General features: G+C 40.8%; 1 protein-coding gene across 11 annotated transcripts in view; it reads right to left on the bottom strand.

Moving 5' to 3' along the window:
- Positions 1 to 7,842: 7,842 nt before the first annotated feature.
- The window catches only part of CCDC171 (coiled-coil domain containing 171), a 279,688-nt gene continuing 269,378 nt past the window's right edge, over positions 7,843 to 18,152 (bottom strand). For 5 of the 11 annotated variants that reach the window (XM_075594743.1, XM_075594738.1, XM_075594749.1 and 2 more), the window contains one exon: positions 14,931 to 15,301. In XM_075594743.1, the coding sequence (XP_075450858.1) occupies positions 14,960 to 15,301 (342 nt within the window). In that variant the 3' untranslated portion in view covers positions 14,931 to 14,959. Of the gene's footprint in view, positions 10,515 to 11,966; positions 12,005 to 14,924; positions 15,302 to 18,152 lie in introns of those variants that run through there. The other 6 variants (XM_075594775.1, XM_075594763.1, XM_075594768.1 and 3 more) reach the window with 4 other exon arrangements.

Here is an 18,152-nt window from a genome sequence, read left to right as displayed (position 1 = left end):
ATACTCACGCTGAAGCTGCCCAAATCACCAAGCCCGGAGCCGGTCAGATCAGAGAAGTTATACCAGATAGATAGGGGTGTAAGGAGCGCTCAAATGCCAGGTGAAATATCCAATAACCCCAGAACCACCATCCAAGGAGAATAATTATAAAGAATAATACATGCTGGTAATATAGCCAGCAAGTATGGGTACAGTCCTCCCGAAGACAGGTAGTAGGGAGCAAGAAAAAACCCCACCACCAATCTCATTGGAAGATACCCCTGTAGCAAACCAAATATTACTCACAACTCCTGGTGTGGCTGGATGGATGTGCAGCATCCTAGGTTATACCAGACACATACATGTCTGGTATCATCTCTATTTTTTTACTGGATAGTGTCCAAATACCTATCAACCCAGTTCAATACTGGACACCTGGCAACCTTTAATACATCTTATCGCCACTTTAAGGCGGTGAGAAAAGAATTTTAGGAAAATATTTATGTATATACTGTATTTGGGTTATTTGGATGCGGGGAGGGACCTGTAGTCCCTTTTCGTAGAGCCTACAATCTAATGTTCGTGCCTCAGAACAGTGAGTTATGTGACTTGCCCAAGGTCGCAAGAAGAGACGACACTGGGATCTGAACTGGGTACACCCAGGCAGTAACATTACCATTGAGCTACTCTTTCAGCCCTAATTACTGTATAAGGCAGGGGTAGACAACTCGAGTCCTCAAGCTGACCCCAACGGATCAGGTTTTCAGGATATCCCTGCTTCAGCACAGGTGGCTCAATCAGTGGCCCAGTCAAAGAGCCTTCTTCAGCACTGATGGCTCAATCAGTCGAAGACTGAGCCACTGATTGAGCCACCTTTGCTGAAGCAGGGATATCCCAAAAACCTGACCTGTTGGGGGGTCTTGAGGACTGGAGTTGAGAACCCCTGGTGTAAGGGAAAACAGAATTAGCTACAAAGAAATAATTAGCTGAAATAGGTCTCCTATTGTGCGTTCTCCAATAAAAAAAAAGATCCCTCAACTCACTGCAAGTTAATGAAAGATGAAGAGATGCCCTATACTTTCCTATCTTATCCTAACAAGGGTTAATCAGTATGGTGTTGTGTCGATTTTTGAACAGCACAATGGAAATGGATCATGGTCATACTGTAGGTAGATTTGACTTTTTTGCTTTCATTGAAAAAATATATATATATTTTTTTTACCAAGGACCTTGAACGTGTTACTGCTAGTCAGTGAACTGCTTCCTCCATTTCCCTTTACGCCATAATTATTTCAAATAAAATAAGCAATACATCGACTCTGAGAGTCTTTATTGCAGTTTATAGAATAAGGGCCTAAATGACCATTAATGAACTGGATAGGCTTTCAGCTTTTTCTTGTGCTTCAACTCCTCCAACCCCAGTTATTACAGTACCTGGCAGTTAATACCTCCCTTAAGTGATTACTGATGTGTTGCAATAATTCAACTATATTACAAAGTACTTTATATCAAGGTTTAAACCTTTTATTATTGTTGTAAGCACATCTGCTTCTAAATAAGTTCAAACTAAAGACATCCACAATAACGATTGTGCTAACTTCTTAACGTTAGAGGTTTGTGTAATAGCAGGAACTGCACCATTTTGTTACTAGCTTCAGCGCAAAAATTGATCATGCGATTTTCAAAGGGGAGATTAATATTTTTCTCTGGCTTGAATTACATAAACACTTTAGTGCATGCTTGGTCCCTGGTTAGCCATACAAGCAGGATGAGCAGCTAATTATGAACTGACCATCAGAGCAAAGAGTACTGCTATGTCTTGCCTTTTAGTATTAAGGTTGTACAGTGCAGCTTAACCCCGTTATAACGCGATCCGTTACAACGCGAATCCGCTTATAACGCGATGCAAGTGTGGCTCCCAATTTTCGTCTTTATGAATACTTTACAACACGATTATTGGTATCTTAAATACTTTATTGTACAATGCCTACAATTGTACATTATTTCTAATGCGATCCGCTTATAACGCAATGTGATTCTTTGGGCCCCAAGCACAGCGTTATAAGGGGGTTGAGCTGTATTAGTTATCGTATGGCTCAAAATAATTCTACCCAAGCAAAGTAGTAATCCTGCGGTTGAATGCTGGTGAGCGTAATCTTGAATAGCAAGAGGATACAGTACATTTCTTTGCACCTTATTTTCTAAATTATTTTGCCATCAGAAGAGAAAGAGGATTAAAAATGACTTCATATTTTTTTTAAAAAGCAACCATAGGTTTGGAAATAAATACATAAACATCACTATTTGATCACTGCAATACTGTTAGGAATCAGCGTCCCCCTTCCCCCACGCAGAACGCTCTCTACCTTCAGGGAAACCCTGGACACACGGCGCAAGCCTACCTTACCGACCTCCGCGGCTCCTCGTCTCTGCCACCGTCGCAGGATCATCCCCCTTGGTGATTCCGCCGCTATTCCCCCTCCTCAGCGCCGGGCGCATTCCCTTCTCCCCGCACGCACGCGTGCAGTCTCCTCCGGCGCGGGTCGCGCGCACACGCCTTACGGAGCGCGCGCACAGTGCACACTCTTCTGCCCTCCGGACCTCAGGCTCCGCCTCCGCATGTCGCGCGGGCGTACTCAGTGCAGTACTAAGATTCACCTGGCTTGTAATGGCTGCACCAATCCGGCGAGAGTCTTCCTGCAGTTCCTCCTGACCTGCCCCTGATTGGACCTCCCTGCTTTATCTAGCTTCTCTGTACTCTCAGTCTTCGCTCGACATAGTCTTTGCATGGATGATACTCTGTTTACTCTTGGTGATTTCACAGGTTCTGACATGGCTCGTACGACTACCCCCTTTGGCTCCCAACCTCGGCACTCCTCAGATTACGCACTCTCTGGCTCCCCTCGAACTCGGCTTGGACTTCGACCTTCCTCCACTCTCCGCTCCCTGACCTCGGCGTGAAAATCAGGATTCTACATCTACACCCGGTACCGGCAAGTATTGTCTACCTTACTACATCTGGCCTGGCAATACTTAATACCACACTCCGGACACGCTCCCTTTGCTGCGGGTGCGTGTATTACCACTTCCCCCTTCAGCTCGGGACGGGTCTGGTCTGCGGGAAGCACCGGCGTAACAAATACGAGGCCAGAAAAATGTAAGGCTTTCCATCACCTGTATTAACAAACAAGTGGTGTAAATGTAGATGCACAAAGCTGTACAATCACCCGAGAGATTTTTTTTCATGGTTGGGGAAAAAAAGCCCATGTACATGATTGAGGGGTGAGACCACTAAGTTACAAATTAGCGCATTGGCATTTTCCGTGGTTAGTGATGTATGCTTCCCTGTGCATTTACAGTATTACATTACAAATGGTTGATAGGATTGTGGAGAACCAAGCAAGTGAATAGAATGAGCACATAAAACAATATTTGGGTCTATATAACTGTAGTGAGTGGCCTCTTAGTTTTGTAATCATTGAAACGTTCTGGTGTTCATTATTGGCCATATTTACAAAGTGATTGTAGACGGACGTTCACAGAGGTACACAATTTGGAGACGTTTATAATGTGAAATTATAATAGGCTTTATTGTGCCTTTTCCTTTTCATCAGGAAATTATCCAAACACAGGGGGGGGGGGGGGAACAAAGCTTCCATTCACTTGGGAGTATTTCTAGTGAAATCCTTGCAATTAGTTCACATCTCCATTAGTTAAGCTTCTCCCAGCCCAAACACATAACATGAAAATAAGCAGATATAAGCAGTCTCTTAATAAGGAAAGTCTTATCTGTTTAGTTGCTGTAGAGAAAGCTTCTCTGCTCTCCTGGAACCGCACCCATGCGTGCACAGAAAAATATCAGCACCCAGGTTTAGAAGTCTTATTTGGTGTCTTGCAATCAGCTCTGCTGTGTGGCTGGCAGAGCTCAAGACTGGTCAGCTCCAGAGATCTGGGTTTCTTTTGGTCAGTCTCTCCTGGGACTCAAGAACCTCTGCTCTGTCTCTCCAAAGGTCAGCTCTCAGTTAGAGCTAAAGAGAGTCACTTCCTGTCTTAAAGGCAGGCTTTTTGTAAACAATCTAATCAGGCAGGTGGTGTTTAGTAATTAACTACCACACTGCTAGATTAAAGGAACATTACTGAACAGGGATAAGTCCCCTGTTACAGTGATGTTATTCCATAAGACAGCTCCTGGTGCCAGAAGACTTTACATGGGTTGTAAGGTAAGGTCAGTTAAATATACCCTACACATTTTATAATGTAATGCATTATAGGCATTAAGGGAAGAGGTACTGTACAACATTGTTATGAAGATGTTGATTTAAAGCACTCAAACGTATTTGTACTGTTCCTGCAGGACATATATACAATATATGTCTTTATGCCTACCCAGGATGTAGGAGACTTATTTCTGAATGTATATTTCCTGTTATATTTTTTAATATAGGATTGAAGCAGAGGGTCTCTGGATCTGAACCCTGTTAATTTCAGCTCCAGGGTGAGATACCTCCAAAGGGGGTGCCAGTATCTCTACAGTTTCCTGCAGTTTAAAGCTCCCGCGTCACATGGGCCAATCAGAAGCCACACCGGGTGAAGTCCCAGCTCTCTATTGGCCTGCAGAAGCTTTGAAAAACGATCATAATGTGAACCCGGGAGCGACTACCATCAACTACTATTGAGTTACAGTAAGTACCTCCAAAAGCAGGGGTCCCTGGATCTGAAATTAATGAGGTTTAGCTCCAGAGATCACATGCATCAAACCTGTGTTTATTTTCTTTTTTAAGGAAAACGGCATGTATTCATTAGAAAACATATAGAAGCAAATTTTACTTGTTATAATATGGGGTTCCTTTTGGACATTACAATGGGCTGTTTTAAGACAATGGTCCTTATTCTATAAAATGCGATGGTGCCAATCCAGTGCGGTCGCACGGACAGCACCATTGACTTTATTGGGGCTTTCCATGCAGTAGTGCTGGTTCAGCATTACTTTATACAATAATAGCCTATGTGTTACCAGCATTTGCAGAAAACTGAGGTTCATTAAGCATATGTTGGCATTTGAACTAGAGATACTCACTTGACCCAGTGCTTTGGTTTGATCTCTATATTGTGGGGAGTTTGCCTAAAGTCTGTTGGCTTTGGGACTGGTTTTGTATTATGGCAGATTATGTGAATATACGATATACTGTATACTGTATGCTGTGAAGCTCCTACACAGTGCTGGAGAAGGCCAAACCTTTGAAATTAATAGTGCTAAAATCTTCCCTAGCACAGATAGGCTGCACAGCATATTTAATAAGGGCCTTATGAATTGTTTTACTAAAGTTTCCATGCTGCAACTGGGGTACAATTAAGCAATAAAACAAAAAAAGCATCAGGCTTATAACAAATCAGGCATCCTAGTGACAGCAACTGAAGATCTTTCTCTGATGAATCTTGCGTAATGCCTTTGCTCTTGTATTTTCCGTTTTGCACCCTGGAGACCGTAGTAGATAAGCTCCTTAGGCCCAGATCCACAGAGGCACGTTAACTCAGTGCAAATAACAGGCAGTTATCAAAATCAGTAACAAGTTATTTTCCCTTCGATTAATGCTAATTATATGCAAAACTCATTAGCATAAACTTAACACTATGTTATGTTAGTACGATCGTGCTCAAATAACATGGCGTTAAGCATGTCTTCCCTAAAGGTGGCATTAGTCTCATCCAGACCCTGAATAGGTGTTAAACCAACGTTAAGAAAAAGAGAAGGATAGGGATATAACGACGTGAGCACGCTACTGTATGTTCGTTAAATCATGCCTACAGTAACTGTGGTGTTACACCCATCCAGAACCTGTAAAAAGGCTATTGCAGGGTCTGGATGTTACGCCAAGTTTAGCTATGACTTAACTAGCATCTTGTTAAATCCCTGCGTTAACTTTAACAGAGCTCCGTGGATATGCAATGTTAGATGAAACACTTCTTTTGCAGGTCATTAGCACTAATGTCCGATATAGTTAACGCAGTGCCCTTTACGGCTGACAACAGCACTTAACACTGCGTTATTGAGCTTTGCAGATTAACCTAAGTTACTGCCTCGTCAAACCAAGACTTCTGTGGATCTGGGCTTTAGTGAATAGCTTATTGGAGGAAAATGATGACCATAAGAAAGAAGATACAGTACAAAAATAACTTCCACTTCAGATTCTTGACATCTCATTTGGTATTCAGCAAAGTGGCTGTTGTAGAACCGAAGATGCCATGGTTAAGAAATGCATGGGACACAAAGTATGACCATAAGGCTAGTTTCCATAGGAAACAAGGTTACAAGGTTTTCTTTTGAATCTCACTTTTGATTGACGTGAAGCCTAAGATATGTACATTTCCTTACTAACAAGTGCACAATCTGCAGCTTTATATTTTTATCTGCAGGGTGAGTCTATAACAATACTGCAGAGAGTGACTGGCAATCTGGCACTGACCTCAAGATGGTCCAAGTCTAACTAAGGTATTGCTTCAGAAGGAGAGAACCTTAAAGTCATTAGGCCCCTTTCAACATGCAGGGAAACTCTAATCTATTCACTTGAATAGAGCTCATAGTTTGCCTTACATGGAGAAGCGTAGGTGCTTTAGTTGAATAGATCACAGGGTTATGCAGTTTCAAAGGAATTGTTTAAGCATATCCTTGAGGTGAGTTAGTGGTAAATTTAGATACAGAGTAAGCATACGTTATAGCACTTGTTAGTGCGTTGCTGTGGGACATACACAACACGCCAGTGGGAGAAGTGACTATGGTCTTGATTTAGCAGCGCATGAAAAGTTGGTGACGGTAATGCACAATTTCGCCAGCGGGCACTATAACGTTTGCTACGATTGTAGCTACCAGGCCACAGAGAAATTAGATACATGTGATTATGAAGAAATCAATAAATTACAATTATATGTAGCCGAGTCCCCCTACCCTGCCTCCGGTGCGGGGGAGCTGTTTAGTGGTTCCACGGAGCTCCACACGATCAGGAGATGGGGGCGACAATTATGTCAGTTGTGCATGTGCAAAGCAGCGAGGTGCGCATGCGCAGAGTAAGGAGTGTGGCGGCCATCTTAGGTTAGCTCCACACATACACTACATGTCCCAGAATCCCTAAAGGGAGGGACTGTGTCTGTGGGGTTGCCCCAGCCAATGGGATTCGCGCAGGAGGGAGAGACAGGATATCCACCGCATGCAGGGAGCTCGCGAGTCAGTCCTGACGGAGGATCCAAAGGAGAAGTTAGTGTCCAGGGAGCAGTGCTTGCTGGGCTAGGCGTAGACATTGCCCCATGGCCCCAGTTAGGCCCTGAGACACCAGTAGAGGAGTGTTGCAGGGAAAACCCCAGATAGGGACTCTTCCCCTAATTGTTATGTTTGCACCGGTGACCGGATGGCCACACGGTGCCCTGCGGCCTGGGACCAGGTCACAGGATCCAGAGACATTGTGTGAGACCTTCTGGCTGGAGCTCACACTGTGAGGAGGATCAGGACCCTTTAGGAGAGAGGGGATTTGTGCTGGAGGCCTCGCTACTTTGGGGGAACCACCATGTGTTGGGTCATTGGGTGTACACTGTGGGTACAGTTATTGCCGTTATTGTATGTGTGTGTTAGTTGGTGTATACAGTAAACCTTCGTTATATACATTGTGTGGTGTATTATTCTTTACTGTGTTCCTGTGAGGGGTTATCCTGCCAACCCTGGGATCCATCAGAGGTGGAGACGCTGCACTGCAAGGAAAAAGAACTCACCCCAGGCTCATGGAGGCGGAGGCTTAGGCCTCCTGTGAGCAAACAGGTATAGCAGCTCACGTAGTTGCCGCGTTGTTCCCTTAGGCATAGAGAAAGGGGGCTACATAAATAATATTTAAATGTTTATTAGCTGAAATAAAAAAATCCCAATTAATTAATTGATAAAGGCATTATAATTTACAGTGAAAAATAAACAAAAATCCTTTTGTGAATACAATACAAAAAAATACTTTCCATTACAAAAGAATTACTTAATTCTAGGTCCACAGCCATTAAAAATTTCAGTTATTAGGAAAAATTCAGCAAGTGGTTTGGTCCAGGTGACTCTTATTTTCAAACGCATGCAAACTTTCAGGACTGAACAAACCTCTTCACCTTCGGGTATCTCATGGCCCCAAATTGTATAATTATCATGATTCTCAGAGAAATCGCTCTTTACTATAAATATATTCTATATTTTAAACCCATTATATTAAAAATGGGTAGTCCTGCCTAGGATGAAACAGAACTAAGGAGAGTGGCATGTTTAATAGCTTAATTGTAGCCATTTTACACCTTTTAATGAAAAAAATTAGACAAGCATATTGTAAGTATTTTGATATTGTTTTTTTTCAACTTTCACAATTTCCATGACAAATAAAAGCTTTGGAGTGTTTTGTAAAATATTTAAGGGCTTTTGATGTTCTTTGTTAGCAAAGAAATTATGTCATCATAAGTCAAACCGATAAACATAAGTAGCTAATGTGCATGAAACTAGTGTTCCTGAAGAAAAGCCAAATATAATGCATACAGTTACTTTAGTTATTCATTAAATGTTTGTAAGAAAGATAAGTTGTTTAATTTGGGCTGACCAACTACATACTGTAGGACTGCTGTTTAAAAAGAGCATCACTGACCTATCATGACAATGGCAAATTTCTGCGATAAAATGACAAAACGCATGAAGTGTAGAAAAAAAAATATGTACAAATTTAGGAACATCAGTAATAGTCTAAAGCGACAAAGCATCATTTCTTGAGTCAGAGAAGAGTTTATTGTTATAACAGCACCATAAATTAGCATTGTTGCAGTGTAGCCTTTTCCCCACAACGTTGGTGACTGCTTTATCCTGCAGTAGTAAACAGGAAATTTGATCTAATGGCATGAAAAAGGCCGCAGAATGTATTTCAAGTATATTTTTCTTGAAACCAATGGGATCACTGGTAGTGAATTCAGCACACTTCTATAAATGTTTTATGTGATAGTCTATAGAAGTGCAATTACTTCTTTATTTTGTACTTAAGAAGAAAACAGGACAATTACGGTTCCTTTTTGTTCTTTGGTATCTTTGATACAGGCAGCAATGTTTTAACCTTTAAGGGTTAAATGGTTTAATCAATGTCAAGTGTCTGATCTTTTGAAGGTGATAAAGAACAGACTGTCGAGCGATACCCAACAGAACATCAGTTTGTCAAGGCACAGAGCAGCCAAAAGCTTGTCAAATAAGTTACCAGAAGCCTCTCTGTGGTTAAAACTCAGCTCCTTCCTGCTTGACCTATTATTTGATATTTGACCACTTGGTTGCAAGACACTTGCTCTTTCCAGCTGAAATGTCACTGGGGCATCTTGTCAGCTCCCCGACATCTCGGCCTGACATACAATTTTACTTTTGTGTGCTACAAGGCAGAAAAAAATCAGGGCAATGGCCTGGCTTGAAATCCTGTCAGCATCAAAGATGGGCATCACTCCTGGGCCCCACCAACAGCAGCAGGGGAAAAAAAGGAAGAAAAAAAACCCCAGCCAATTTTGAAGGTCAAGGCAGCCTTTTAAAGCTGCACGGTTTATAATAAAAATATTATCTGCAACACTGGGTTGGGAAAATGTCCCTATAAAGAACATGAATATAGAGCCAGAAAAAATAAATCTGCCTTTCCCCTTTCCAGACGAAACGCAAGCAGCGGTTAAGGACGGTGAATTTTCCCCGTCTGCAGGGACCAGATTCAGCAGTTAACTTGTTCACACGGGCAAGTGGTATCATGTCGTTTTACAAGGAGCAACCTGACCTTCTCACATTGACCAAGAGTGACATTATTGTGCGGGAGGGGAAGCAGTCACATCATTTCTGTTTTGCACAACCTGCTTAAAGTTTGCAACTAAATGCTTGTCTTCAGTTCAGCTGACAAGAGAGAAAGAGGGGGCTCAGTGAACCATGGCAGGGCTGCCATGAAATGACAGGAATCATTGGCATACATTTCAAAGAGCTCTTTCAATCCCATTAAAGTATTGCAGCCCTGCTTTAAAACAGACAAGTATGAAACAACTTTGATAGAGAGAGACTAAAATTGGCTTATTGATTTTTTTCTCTCTCCCAAGTCTGAGTAAAATATCCCCCAAATGTGTAGTTCTTTAACATTCAACATACATTAGATGTAAGTAAGAAAATATTGTCATAAATAAAACATATACATAAAACAACTTAGAGCGTGCACATAGTATGATGCAGTACATTTTTTTTTTTTTTTAAATACAAACATTGGCAATTTAAAAACACATCTGAAAAGGTTGGAAGCTGGTATTTTAATGAAAGGCACGCCGGGCTACATTGCTTTTTGAACCAAACGCTAAGTTGTACATGCGGAGGCATGGGGAAGAGATCTGCTGTTCCCATAAATGTACTTCACGTGGCTGGGTGATGTGTCTAGGTCACCGTGCAGGGGCAAAAAGTCCGGAGGAGTATTTTTTTCTGACAAAAACTCTGTTCTCAAAGTCATCGGGAAGTTGAAGAGATCATACGTTGCCTGAATTAACAAACAAACAAAACAATTATTAGAAACATAAGCATTGCACTACTTACAACCACGTATGGTTATCTATCTCTTTATAGACATACACACACAAGTGGTGTGTGTATATACAAATATATATATATATATATATATATATATATATATATATATATACACACAAATATATATATATACACAAATATGTATATATATATATAATCAAAAACGAATAGACGATACCGTTCTGTGGCTAACGAAATGCTTTTATTTGTGCGAGCTTTCGAGATACACTGATCTCTTCTTCCGGCGGTGTTACATATATGTATATAATATATAACTATTAACTATATAACTATTCTTGTATGCTTAATCCTCGGGGCAGGTTTTCCTATTCCTTATATGCATTTTATACTTGCACAAGTGAAAGCAGTCAATAAAAATGACACAAAAAGCATTATGTCGCTGACGTCTATTTGATTGCTATTTGATACGTCACTGTGAGAATGCCCTTTTAAATCGCATATACAACATTCAGTGTTTTACTTCTCAGGGCTTTTGTTATGTTTGGTTTTACTACATTTTTCTAACATCACCACCTTTGGACACAAGGTGACATTCAGAAGCTGAATAAAGTCAGTCTCCCCTTTGAGCAATACCTTATTTCCAGTGCATTTGTTACTGTACATCAGGGAAGAATAAATGCATTCACCAGGCTATGTGATGTGGACACTACATAAAGTTAAATGATTTTAAACTATAAAAATTCTGTTTCGCCAAATGTGCGCTGTAGAATCTGAATCAGAGCGAAACATACCTGTAGTTTGCCACAGGGGGAATAGCAGACAAAGTACATCAGCAGGAGATATCAATCAAACTAATCTCAAAAATACATTGATCAAAATATCAGTGGGGCCAATATCCATAATAGTTGGAATAGCCACAATTCAATGGAATGAACAGAACATATATTAAAAAGTAACACAATGTTAATGTTAGAAAACTTATCCGAAAGACAACAGAAGATAACCCCCAGATTTATCAAGCTCCGTTATGTGTTAATGCACCCAAATGGGCGTTTAAAACCATTGGTTTAAATGGGAGTGAACACCAGTTCTGGTGCGTTAACCAGGAACAGAGCACGATGGTTAAAAAAAAAAACTAAATATACAACAATTTAGGGATCTGGAAAAGAAGAATTGCTTTTTTGTGTCGAGACATTTTCCATCTCAATTTCCAAGGTCACAAGTGACGGGGAGATTTTCCAATTTTTACACACTACTAGTTTTATTTACAAACGTTCTGTACATTTCCCCTTTCTTTTTAAAGAAACGGGAATATGCTTTAGTATCTTTGACAAAGTCCCTTGCGGGATGAAACGCGTCAGAGGTCATCTAGTTGCATGATGTTTGTCCATCTACTTCAATAAATAGCCGTATTTTCGTTAGAGCTGCGTGTTGGTTTTACCTGGTTACCTCAGTGCACCGCTTTTCTTGTTTGCTGATCTGGAAAAGAAGAATTGCTCTTTTGTGTCGAGACATTTTCCATCTCAATTTCTAAGGTTTGTATAGGCCCATACATGGATTTAATGGAAGTGAGGAGATTCAAAGCATAGAAGGACATCTGAGCCCGTCTAATTTTTAGAAATCACATGGTTAATTATTGTATCATAAAAGATGTAGGTCGCATCAATCCTGGTTTAGATAACCGTGGCAACTTTTTCTCCCTTTGGCAAGCCACTTTATACCCCGGTGTCTCAGGCAGACTGTAAACTCCTTGGGGGACGGATTGTGGGTGGAAAACGGGGGGGAAAAAAACTGCGCACACTACAGCAGAATAATATAACACAAAGAAAGAATGGATATTGTAACAAGCAATTCTGACATGTGAGTCCACTGAAAGTGGTATGTTCAATGGTATAGCTGGAAAGGTCACAAGTGACAGGGAGATTTTCCAATTTTTACACACTACTAGTTTTATTTACAAACGTTCTGTACATTTCCCCTTTCTTTTTAAAGAAACGGGAATATGCTTTAGTAAGCCTACCTAATTTTACAGCATACAGTAAATGTTTCTAAAATGCAATCTAATTAGCCATTGACCAATAATGTATAATTATAGCTTTCTCTACACCAGACACAGAACCACTACTTTTATCAGCCACTTAGACCACTGGGCACAGGCATTTAACGTATTACACATGACAAATAAAGTGGTACCTTTTATTGTTATACACAGGTGCTAAAAAGGACCGCTGTGTTCTCCAAAGTGCATGTGCAATAATACTTCTGTTTCCCACTACTCTTCAAAAAGTAAATTACTCTGAGGTCCAGAGTATACTTGGAATTCCACAATTGTATGCCTCACCTTTTTTTGTACTAGTGGAGAAAAATCAATGGTTACATCTAACAACTAACTCAGCAAATTTCTTTGATGTTGACGCTTTTGATTTCACGATTCCATGGAAGCTGTGGTACCTCATGGCTTTAAAAAAAGCAGAAAAGAAAAAAAAAAAAAGCACAGGTTGTGTTCCGGCATTTCAAGAACTTCTAATGCAGCCGCAAGTTCAAGGGAGTGCCCATGGGAACTTGTGATCCAGCCGACCAACATTTCATTGCTATTAAACGAATGTTTCAAAATTATAAGTAACATAGGAAACACATTGCTCCATTCATAAAGATAGTCAATAACACCATCATTATTGATCTAGCAATAGATTGGTTAACTGAAACTATATACATCTTTCATTACGTCACACCCACAAGTTGGTCAAATTAAAATCAAAGCTCCCTGAACATCCACGGTTCAGATAATTCAAGCTTGTTTTTTAATTCAGCTCAGCTCAGGCTGTGTTTAATCACCGCAAGAACAAGCGTTTCTAGGCTTTTACTCCTTTTTTAATTTTTTTATGGAGGGTCCCAAAAAAGAAAGTAAAGAGGGAGATGGAAGGAGAGTGGGACGAAGAGAGAATATGTCAAGCACAGAGAAGAAAAATAAAGCAGAGCTCACATAGAGGAACGAAGAAAGGCTAATACTAGAAGAATAAAGTAAAATACAGGAAACTACAAAAAGGAAATACAATAAATCTAGTAGCTGCCACCAATATTTAACAAGTGATGTGACTATTGATACTTTTTACAGTATGCTTTACAATCATTTGCCCATCTTACAGTACTTACATTTGCCCAATCCAGTGATTTCATTGGTTTAAAAATTGTATAATTGTAATTTTCGGGTTTTATATTATCTAGGAGCAACAGTCTTCATACACCATTTTAGAAATGTTCATGGTGTATTTGTGTTAGATTAACATCAAGAGATATCATTTCTTAAAGTTGGTCCCCTAATCCCTTTGCTGCTACGAGTACCTGCGATTTATTGTTTTACAATGTGTGTCCGTTTCTCATGACAAAAAAAAGGGGGTTAATACTGAAAAATGCAGTAAGTGGAATTTAAGATGGAAATAAAATGACGTAAAATAGAAGAAAATGTACTCTGAATCACTTTGTAACAATTGCTGTACACGGAGAGTACTGTGGATGGTTAGTACCACCAATATGGATGTGCTGTAAAATAAATCAATATGATGTATAGAGTAGCTGCTTTTCCAAGGCCTGAAGATGATTTATGAGAAAGCAGACCAAAAAATGGCTCTCTAACATGTATAAAAGCTGAACCCAGCGAAGGCGATACTGTATACACCAACAAAGTGCAGGTGTGAAAAATGGTTGTGGGTGTACTGTAGCCAATAATTGTGGGGAACGTCTTATGTCATAGGAACAAATGTCTCCTCGTTAACTGGCTCATCGGCATGACGTTGCTTGCAGCCATAATTATTTCCAAATGCTATCTGAGATTATGAGGTAGAATTTCCTCTAACAATAAGGAGCTGTGGGATGGGTGAAGCCTACAGAAAAACCAATTAACATGATCCTCCTGAAACACAGATTGTGCCCCTGGACCTGCCACTCTGCCATAAAAATGACTAGCTTTGCATGCTTTGCCATAAGGCATGTGTTCCTGAATTTATTACAGAAAGGCTAACCGACCCTTAACTTTAAAGGGCATTTTTCCATGCTCTAAAAGTGCTGAACACCTGGTAACCAAAGCAACGCTTTAATGATAGTGGGATGAATGCATCACACGTCTATGTTAGGTACATGCAGACTGTGGATCTGTGACCCAGGCATGAAAAGGTAAAGGGGCCTATTCACAAACCAGTGATAAGTGGTTTTAAGTGCGATAAATGCCCTTAGAGTGTGATCCTGCCTGCTCTGCTATTCACAAAGCAGTGATACCAGTGCAGTATCGCGCTATAGTGGCTTTTTATCACCCATAAACAGTCAATGGAAACAAAAGTTGTACAATGGCTAATCCGCCATTTTTTTTTAAAAGTACAGTAACTGCTATTCACAAAGCAGTGATACGTTTATTGTACTGTAAAGGCTCACCATTTCTTTTCACCAGCTATAGGCTGGCGCAAAAAAGATGGAGACATGCATAAAAGCATTTTTTTTTCTGCACAGCATTAATACAAGTGGCCGGCGGCGGGGGTCTCCAGGTGGTCCCCGCGGGTGTCCAAGTGGTCCTCGGGTGGTTTCCGGGGGTGTCTGGGGTGCTTGGGTGGTCAGCACTGGTGGTCCCCGTGGATGTCTGGGGGTGCTCGGGTGGTTCCCGTGGGTGTCCAGAGGTCCTCGGGTAGTTCCCGCGGGTGTCCCCAGGTGGTCCCCGCGGGTATCCGAGGGTCCTCGGGTGGTTCCCGCGGGTGTCCGGGTGGTCCCTGCTGGCCTGCGGTGCCAATCCTATGCACAAAAAAAAAATTGGCCAATACTTTGAAATAAATACATCCCCCACCCTGTAAGACATACAGTAATGGGCAAAATGACTATTATCCAGATATGGATAATAGTGCATTTGCCCATTTAAAATAAAACATTAACCAGCAGAAATAAAGTAAATAAAACTTGCAATTAACCCTGCCAGCCTGCCACAATGAAGGCCGTCCTCATCCTCATCACCGTTCATGTCTTCTGGTGCCAGCAAGAATACAATAAAAAATACAATCTAATGGCCCCTAACCCCTTAATCACCATAGCGGTTAGTAACCGTTATCGTAATTAAGGGGTTAACCCACCCTCCCCCACTACCCACCCAGGAGGCCTAACCACCCTCCCTAGGCAACTACCCACACCCTCCACCCATTCATTGGTACAGTGGGTACATCATGCTCATATAATATGGCCATGATTTGCCACTATAGCAATAAATGGTGAAGCTAAAAAAACAGGCCCAAAATAAAACACATTACATAGAAAAATAAACACATTACAAATGCCAATAAACCAATTGATTGTACCAGTGGGTACATCATGCCCATATACTATAACGATAGTGCATTATTTTATCGGACTTCAAAAAATGGCCTTCACTTCTTAGTGAATCCTGCTTTTGGCTTCATGTCTTATAACACGATAAAAAAAAATGCATTGTCGGATGCAAAAGCACTGATTTTATCACTGCTTTGTGAAGAGGCCCCAAAGTGTGCCATTTTCCTTTTTATTGTCAGAGGTAGCTAATTTGGAGCAATTATAAAAAAGGGTTCCTTTGACAATCTATTGCCCGACACTGCATGTGAGGTCAAAAGGTCTGCATTCCATAGTCCCTTCTTACAAAGCTACAATTCAACTAGTTTTTCAACTGCTTGTTCATTCCCTAGGAATTTCCTTTTGCAGTTAGAAAACACTTTATGCAGTGCAGAAAATGTAGTTTGTGTTCGGAGGAACTATAAATATTATTCCATCCCAAACCTGTTCTTCAAAAACCTTTTAAGCCAAATGGAATTAATGACAGCAGGCATGAAAAAGACTAGCGTTACTTTCATTCAGGTACACAAAATCTAATGCTGGTTTCTGTTGCATAACAAAATAGCAGAGAAGTTCAGTAACAGCAGTAATATTCTTTGCAGTTACTGTATGTCTTGAGATATGTTGCCATTCTTCAATGCCATTAAACACTTATGTAAACATTGCCCATCCCTTTTTGTCTGAATAGGACATGCAGTGTTAGCACAGAAAAGCAAAATATATGTGCTTGTTACGGTTCAGATTGTTCTCCATTCCTCAATAGAAACTTCGGAGCCCTACTCATTTTCCCACAGAATTTTGATCTCATAGTATTCTGTACACGCATGGAAGATTATTACCTGTTTCACTTAAATAAGTAAATATAGCTTCATATCGCGTTTCCTGTTGCAGTACTGACATGCAGGCTTTCTGAGACTGCAAGAAGTGTTTTATTTGAGTGTATCTCCACATTTCATAGCCTGGCAACCTAAAAACGTATCTTTAAAGTAACTTAAATGCTCTAGTTTGTCAATAAATACTATATAATAAAACCAATGAACTTTAAGCAAAAGCAGAACGAAAAACTAAAAAGACAAAGAACAAAATACCAAGCCAAGTGAACATCTCTAGTTCTTAGAAGGTAGAAAGCTCCTCCAACAGGAGGCTAGAACGGAGCACAGCCATGAAGCAGGCAAGGGTAACGGTGGTGGTGACTAAAAAGCTTTATTAGACAAAAGTGTACAGCTGATGGATCCTCTGACGCGTTTCAGCCCTCAGGCCTTTGTCAAAGAGTGATCCATCAGTCATGGGAGGAACATTAATATAGGCAATGCAAACACGAACATTGCCTATATTAATGTTCCTCCCATGACTGATGGATCACTCTATGACAAAGGCCCGAGGGCTGAAACGCGTCAGAGGATCCATCAGCTGTACACTGTTGTCTAATAAAGTTTTTTAGTCACCACCACCGTTACCCTTGCCTGCTTCACGGCTGTGCTCTGTTCTAGCCTCCTGTTGGAGGAGCTTTCTACCTTTTCCTGCCGGACAGCACGCCGGGTGGTTGCTGCGTTCCTTGATGACATCACCGTCGGTCATGTGACCGCCCTACGCGACGGTGCAGTTGCGGGAGGGTTGGCGGTGCAACCTTGAACATTCGGAGGATTGAGACACAACAGCACCTACTACAGAACCGTGAGTCAAACCGAACGCAACACGATTGGTGCTCAGAGCTGAGCCAGTTGCTGAGAGAGACCACATATATGTGCTTATGATACTTTGCCGTGACTTACCTCATTAATCGATTATTTGCGTGCATCAACCACTACGTTGTTTCAGACGCACCTGGTGGGTTAACTCTGTTTACCCGATTATACTATCTCTAGTTCTTAACCTTTGTTATTGAATGGGTCAGCAAAGCTTTGAATGCATACAGTATATAGGGAAAAATTGTTCTTAACATTTGAACAATCTTGCACTTCAGAATTGCATCAAAGGACTCATGATTTGGGATGTATTATGAAAAGGAAGTTAACTATTTCTAACATACAACTACATTTACAGAATATCTTAGGGATAAACGTATTCCTAGAGGCCTTAGTGAGTATCCTTGAGTACGATCTTTTGTAAGGAAAATAAAGTGTTTATACATAATTGGGAACGGATACTCAACAAGTGAAGTTTAGATCTCATAACCCTTATGGTTAACAATTTCTAAGAAATGTCTAAGGTCAGAGAGGACAAACTTCACTCTCTCATTAGTAGGGAGGATTTCTAGACCTTTTTTTAATAGGGAACTGGACACCTTTCT

This window comes from Ascaphus truei, chromosome 1 (genome assembly GCF_040206685.1).
Source record: "Ascaphus truei isolate aAscTru1 chromosome 1, aAscTru1.hap1, whole genome shotgun sequence".
Taxonomy (NCBI): Eukaryota; Metazoa; Chordata; class Amphibia; order Anura; family Ascaphidae; genus Ascaphus; species Ascaphus truei.
This window is presented reverse-complemented; position numbering and strand designations above follow the sequence as displayed.